Source organism: Diabrotica virgifera, chromosome 1 (genome assembly GCF_917563875.1).
Source record: "Diabrotica virgifera virgifera chromosome 1, PGI_DIABVI_V3a".
In the NCBI taxonomy this organism is placed as follows: Eukaryota; Metazoa; Arthropoda; class Insecta; order Coleoptera; family Chrysomelidae; genus Diabrotica; species Diabrotica virgifera.
In genome coordinates, this window is record NC_065443.1 from 94,581,275 (window position 1) to 94,588,525 (window position 7,251).

General features: G+C 33.3%; 1 protein-coding gene across 1 annotated transcript; it reads right to left on the bottom strand.

The window, feature by feature from the left end:
* Positions 1-3,757: 3,757 nt before the first annotated feature.
* LOC126891248 (uncharacterized) lies at positions 3,758-6,200 on the bottom strand. The gene is made up of 2 exons (XM_050660432.1): positions 5,748-6,200; positions 3,758-4,623 (listed from the first exon to the last, which is right to left on the bottom strand). The coding sequence occupies exons 1-2, from the start codon at positions 6,198-6,200 to the stop codon at positions 4,237-4,239; spliced, it is 840 nt and encodes a 279-aa protein (XP_050516389.1). The 3' UTR covers positions 3,758-4,236.
* Positions 6,201-7,251: the final 1,051 nt, after the last annotated feature.

A 7,251-nucleotide genomic window follows, 5' to 3' on the forward strand; every position in this document is an offset into this window, starting at 1 on the left:
CGTAACGTCTAATCTGTCGTCACTTTCAATATCATTAATTACAGTCGCAGTTGATGTACTGGCAATGCACTCAGTTGTAGTAGTTGTTCTAAGTTTATTAATAATTTTTGCATGATGTTCTTCATTAACTTGTAAATAAGGTTTTAACAAAGAAGCTGTGGCATGTCCAGTTATTTTTATTGCCTCCTGTTCTTGAATTCCTGCCTTAACAAGATGAGATACTACACTGGATCGGCTTGAATGATTTGTTATTTTTCGGTTTTGTGTGTACAATCCGCATTTTTTGCAGAGTTCTTTAACCATTTAGCCATTTCATTTGGTCCAATGGGAGTATTTTTATACCATATTCCATTACCTGTTTGCCAGTATGGATTTGGGATAAGGAAAAATCTATCGCTGGTAATATTTTTACCACGCTTCTCCATGATTTTTTTATATTGTCATATTGGACACCTTTCTGGATCTTTAATGTTTGGTGTCATTTTGAATCCGAACACTTTTTTTGACCACCTTGGCATGTTTTGGTAAAAACTGGATTATATTCAATCCTTCGTGTTTCTTTGCCGGCATTATTTATTTCATATTTGAAATAATCAATTCTACAATGAACACCCTCACCACCGCGCCATGCTAACTCGTAAGAGACAACACGAAAAAATTTCATCTCTAATCCTAGCGGATTATTTTCATCGCACGAGTCTATAATACTCAAATACTCTTTTTCATCCAGCTCTATAGCACTTTGTTTTCTTTTTTCGGGACGACTTTGTAACTCTTTCCTTTCTGCATTTCTCACGTCTCTTGCCTTCTTAAATTCAATGTCGATAAACGGGTTAAAACTTATATTAAACTCTGAAAAATATTTTTCTTGAATCATTTTGGCTGTTACATTCCAAATAGTTTTAACAGAGTATTCCTTGTAATCTTCACCATTCATTTTCTTCATATTCATTCCCCAATCTTCAAGAACTTTTGCAATTTATTGAATACTTTTATTATCATTCAACTGATAGTTCCTTACTGTGCAAAATTGCTCAAATTGTGTCCAAACAGACCTTTTTGTCTTAATTGTATTTTGAGGCGTATTATTTTTTAACAAATCTTTAATTTCTTCATGATTATTGTCACCAAATCTAACGCTAACGTCCATTTTGTTTAAATTAAATTATGACGATGTTAAATCGCGAAATTTTAAATCGGTCAAAATTGCGCGGCCTACTTGCTTCGTGGTCTTACCCAGCTACGCTGGGTGAGTTCACCACAGTGCAGTGGTGTAATTGGTTTTGCCTAACCCCCAGGTGAATGCATTTTATTTAATTATTATTCACCCGTGTTTTTGTAATAATAAAATAGGAGAATGTAATTTTAGAACTATTTTACTAATTCTACTAATATAATGTGTATTTTAAAACTATAGTTCCAAAATATTACGTTGTAAATATTCGAATCCTTTTATATGATAACACTGGTTTGTTGAAATCGGCAACAAAATAAAAGAATTAGTTCTGTGTTCTGTGTACGGTTTACATCGGTTCTGTTTGACGTTTATGAAAAGTTTAGAAATATTTATTTTGAAAATAAAAACTGTAGAAAATCTGAGTATATCGTGATTAGTCTTTTTAAAATATCTCTGTACCAGGGCTGTTCATAAATTAAGTTAATAAACACAGGTATGTACGTATTATGTGAAATTTAGGGTACCTTAAGTTTTATCAGGGAAGTGACTGTTTTATCAAGGAAGAGGCTGTTTTATCAGTATTACACTCAATGATTGGCTAGAACGACGCGTAGTGATTGGCTGAAAAAGCAAAAACGTCAGAATTTGACAGGTGAAAAAAATAATCAGTTTAATTTTTATGTCTGTAGCTTTCTATTGGTCAGAATCTCCTATGAATGAAATGATCTTTAAAATTATTCCTCAAATTAAAAGAGATAATACATAAATATATAGAGGGCTGTGTAAAGAAAAAAAATACCTTTTAAATGAAGTGCCACTCAACTACACTTGCTGCTTAAAAGAAACTGGGGTTTACATTTGAGGGCATGAATTTTGCATGAAAATTGGTCTCCGATCCAGTACAAAATGACGTGTTTTTTAAATTGTGAATAAACTCTTGGTTTCTGAGTTTCTAGGGGGGTCAAATTTTCGTTGGAACACACTGTATAAAAAAGAGGTAACGGTAGAATGTTATTTTCATCAATTTTGAAAAAATGTGAAAACGTTGAATTATCTACGTCCATTTGTCCCAGAGACTTTGCAAAACACAACTACTTTTTCATTTTACCAGATATAACAACACGTGAGGAGTCGAATGAAAGCTTATAACCCAAGGATGGTATTGATGGTGAGAAATTTGAAGTCGGACTCCTAGTCCAGGGTAATAAGGTTTTTTCCATGACACTTGAACAGCCAGGGCACTGAAGCGTTTTTTAGACAGGTAATACCTATAAGAGCAAATTGTGACTATTTCCTGCGTAGGATCTGACGGCCATTTTTATTTATAAACAATTAGCTGTCAAAAAATAGCATTTTCCCCATTTGTTTTTTTCAAATCAACGAAAAACAGTAAAACTTATGATTTTTTTAGTACAATTATCTTCGAGATTATGGAAAAAGCTTTAAAATGACGTATTACAAAGTTTGATATACTCATTTATTGTTAATATAATTGCGGAAAAAGTTCGGAATTGCAAAAAAAAATATTTTCTCAATAACTGTTGTAAAAATTAGTGTACAGCTTCAAAATTTTTGTCAAATGAGGGATCTTTGGTGCTTAATATGTGATAAAAATTTCAAAGCGATTCATTCAATTGTTTAAATTTTATTTAAATTGTTTATTCCAGAGAGAATTTTTTTGGAATAACATAAGTCAGAAAAAAATTACCTTAGAACCATTACACAGGTGTCAAATGAAAGAGCATGAGCTATATTTTCCACTTATTTTAAAAAAGTGAATAAAAAATGCATTTATTAGTAATAAATAATTATGCAAAAGTATCGTAAATCTTTCCTTATATACTTTTTATTTTGTTATATAAGAAATTATACATATTTATACCTCGACACCGTAAGGTACAAGAGGACGGCTTAAGTATAGTTTCCACCAGAGGAACATGAAGGAACTTTTGTGTTTCTGTTGCTTGTTGCTTAAAAATGTTTCGCAAAGTTCCTCAAAGTTCCTAAGTGTTTCTTCTTGTTTCGACAACAAATGTTGCATGTTTGCGATTGTTGGTGGTTTCCAGTTTTAGCGGTAAACTTCAAAAGAAATACGGCAACAACAGGCAACATAAACATATTGTTGTCTGAGTGGAAACAGATACAGCAACTTGTAGTGACTTGTTTTTGTCTAGTGCAGCTCAACGGCGAACGTGGAATAATTTATAGTCGGTCGGACGTGTGAAAAAATAGAAAAATGCCGTTCATGTGGACAAATGAGTTAGTACTCGAATTAATCGAAAACTATAAGCTTTGTGAGTGTTTATGGAATACAAAGCACGCCCAGTATAAATGTAGAAATGCGAAACACGATGCTTGGACAACATTGGCAGAAAAAACAGGCTCAAATATAGAAGAAGTGAAAAGAAAAATGAAAAATGTTATTGCACAATTCTATAGAGAAAGAAAAAAATATCGTACGTTAAAAAAGTCGGGAGCCGGCGCCGTATTTATTTCAAAGTGGTTTACTTATGAAGTCTTGTTGTTTCTTGCGGGCAGGAACAAAGTTAGAAAATGTACTGAAAAAGGAATAACTACAAGTGAGGTACGTATTTTTTTTGTTTTATTTGTAATTTTTATACAAAGTTAAAAATTATTTTGCCATGGAACCATTCCTTCGGGTGACATAAAATATTGAGCAAATTCATCTCGAACTTGTTTAGCTTCCAACGTTGAATTACGTGCTTGTTTTTGCAGTGATGCAAACATATTGTTGTTTATTTCGTTTCTCCAAGAACCTGGGATCCTTTCGCCCGTATCTTTGTCTTCTGAATCAAAGGTGCCAGGAGGTGAGTATGACTTTCGGGAATGTAAACTGCTTCTCAGAAAATTATGGAGATATACACATGCAGCAACAACTAATTCCACTCTGTCGGGTTCAAGTAGCATGGGTTTTCTTAATACCCTGAACCTAGCAGACATGATTCCAAAAACGTTCTCAGAAATACGCCTAGCGCGTGACAAGCGGTAATTAAAAATTCGTTTTGAGGAACCTTTCTCTTGAGTGCCAGGGTAAGGTTTCAATAAGTTTGGTGATAGGGAAAAGCGTCATCTCCTAGAAAAACAAACGGAACAGCTTTTGTTCTTCCTGGCAATGGTTCTAATTCAGGCAAATTGAGCGTGTTTTGATATAACATTTTTTTGAAATGAGTACTGTCAAACACTCCACCGTCGGATATACGACCTTGGCTGCCCACATTAAGATACATCACCTCATAATTTGCGTTGGCCACAATAAATAACACCACACTGAAGAAGGACTTATAATTATAAAATTCACTGCCACTATGTTTTGGTGCTTGTATCATAATGTGTTTGCCATCCATAACCCCGGCACATTTAGGAAAATTCCAAAGATTAGCGAATTGATGTCCCGTAATAAGCCACTCCTCTCTACTCTGAGGCATCTGAAAAATAAAAAACCGGTAAATTTGTTTAATCAAAACTTCTCTCGCTTTAAATATAATTTGTATTTCATATTAAAAGAGTAAGAAGTAAAAATATATTTTTAATTTTCAGGGTGAAGATGATGGGTCAGACAGCAGTGCAACGGACAGCAGGGAAGTTGAATCGCAAGATTCCAATATAGCAGACGAGGCAGATGCAGTAACTGATTCTTCTTTTATTGTTGGAGAGGCGAACAATGACGTCGACACTCTGAACAAAACTGTTGCTGCTATTACTGAAACACCTACAAAGCCTAATGAAAACAGAACCAGATCTCCAACGCCTTCCACAAGCAGCACTACAAAAAGTAAACAGGGACCTAGGCTCTTTAAAAGTCCAAAAACAATGAAGAAAAGACAAGCTGATGTGAAAACTGACGAACGACAGGAAGAGGCATATGTATTGCTGAAGCAGCTACAAAATAAAAAGCCACGTAATCGGTTCCAAATTTTCGGCGAACTAGTTGCCTGTAAAATCGAAAATCTTCAAAATGAAAACGCTAAAAACACGGTAGAGCATTTGATCTCTAATATTTTGTATGACGCATCTATGGGTAAATACGATCGGCCATTCCATGTTATCAAAGTTGGCATACACCTTCGGCCAATAACAACACAGCAAGATATTATTCAGATAACCAGAACTATTACTCATCCAGTACCAATGATTCTGTAACATCACCAGCCTCAACAACACACACACCTATGCCATCCCCAAATAGCTCTTGTTATGAAACTAACTATCTTCCCCAAACAGAGACAAACAATTCGACACTCTCAAAAGAAAAGCAGCCTTGTAGAAATCTTCAAGAATCATCTATATCTGATGCGATACGTCTGGCCATGTCAGATGCAGGACTTGATGTAAATTACTGATAAAATATTATTTGTTAAAAAGAATATCTCTTTAATTTTTTAATTAGATTTTTTAAATTTTTTATTTAGAATTTAAATAGAATATCTTGTTAATTTTTTTCTCACACTTCAAAAAATTGGTTTTTATTAAAATTTAATAAAATGTCTACTACTAATTACATTATGTCATTTGATTGAAAAGCTGTATATCTACCGAGGTATCTACTTACCTTAAGTTTATCCTTCAGAACTTCAGCGATTACTTTACATACTTCTGGTATAATTCTACTAATTGATGATACCGAAATTTTGAACAAGTACATCAAGGAATGGTAAGAATCGCCTGTTGCAAGGAATCGCAGTGTGAGCAGTAGTCGTTCCATTGGTGAAATGGCTTGTCTATAATTTGTATCTTCTTTCTGTATTTTGGGGGCAATTTGACATAATAACCATTCAAAATCGGTGCTGGACATTCGTAAAAAATTTTTGACACTACCATTATTTTTATTATTTCCTATGTATACATCGTCTTTTTTTAATACATTGAGTAGATGCATGCCACCATATTCACTTCTATCACAGAGACTTGGTTTCACCCAAAATTTGTGCTTTCTTTTTTTCTTTTTTGCCGACAACACTATATAGGCCGCCGCTGCTTCAGCTATTTCATCATCTTGATCCATGTTTACCAACCGCGGTGGAAACACTAAGTTGCTCTCTCTCAGTTATCAGAAACGACCGGAAACAAAAAGTTCTGTCAGTGGAAATAAAAAGTTTACATTTGTTGCTAATAAGTTCCTAAATTTACAAACAAGAAGAAACACAGGCAACAAAAATGTTGCTACATGTTGCTATTTGTTCCTCCGGTGGAAACAATGCTTTAAATAAGTAAGTAAGTAAGTAAGTAACATATTTATTACAATTTTTTATTATTTATGATAGATAACATTACTTAGTAGTTGTTCACTTAAAACTGGGTAAAAAAGTTAATTTTTTTTGAAAAAGTTATTTAAAAAGTTTATAAAGAAAAATTGACGATACTTTTGCATAATTATTTATTACTAATAAATGCATTTTTTATTAACTTTTTTAAACTATGTTGAAAACGTAGCTCATGCTCTTTCATTTGGCACCTGCGGAGTGGTTCTAAAGTCATTTTTTTCTGACTTATGCTATTGCAAAAAAAATGCTCTCTGGGATAAACAATTTGAATAAAATTTAAACAATTAAATGAATCGGTTTGAAATTTTTATCACATATTAAGCACCAAAGAACCCTCATTTGACAAAAATTTCAAAGCTGTACACTAATTTTTTACAACAGTTATTGAGAAAATATATTTTTTTTGCAATTCCGACCTTTTTTCGCAATTATATTAACAATAAATGAGTATATCAAACTTTCTAATACGTCATTTTAAATCTTTTTCCATAATCTCGAAAATATTTGTACTAAAAAATCATAAGTGTCACTGTTTTCCGTTGATTTGAAAAAAAAGGGAAAAATGCCATTTTTTGACAGTTAATGTTTATAAATAAGAATGGCCGCCAGATCCTACGCAGGAAATAGTTATAATTTGTTCCTATAGCTATTACCTGTCGAAAAAACGCTTCAGTACCCTGGCTGCTGAAGTGTCACGAACAGGGTATATTTTTGTCTTATGACCCTGGCCTATTCCATTTTTAGAGTTGCAACTGAAAGTACTGTATTTAAGTCGCCAAAATACACATAGTT

What these genes read in the sequence shown, in the direction of transcription:
- LOC126891248 (XM_050660432.1), bottom strand. Translation starts at nt 6,200, where the DNA reads ATGGATCAAGATGATGAAATAGCTGAAGCAGCGGCGGCCTATATAGTG. An exon ending in TTCTGAAGGATAAACTTAAG is followed by an intron (nt 4,624 to 5,747) that starts GTAAGTAGATAC and finishes TTTATTTTTCAG; the next exon opens with ATGCCTCAGAGTAGAGAGGA.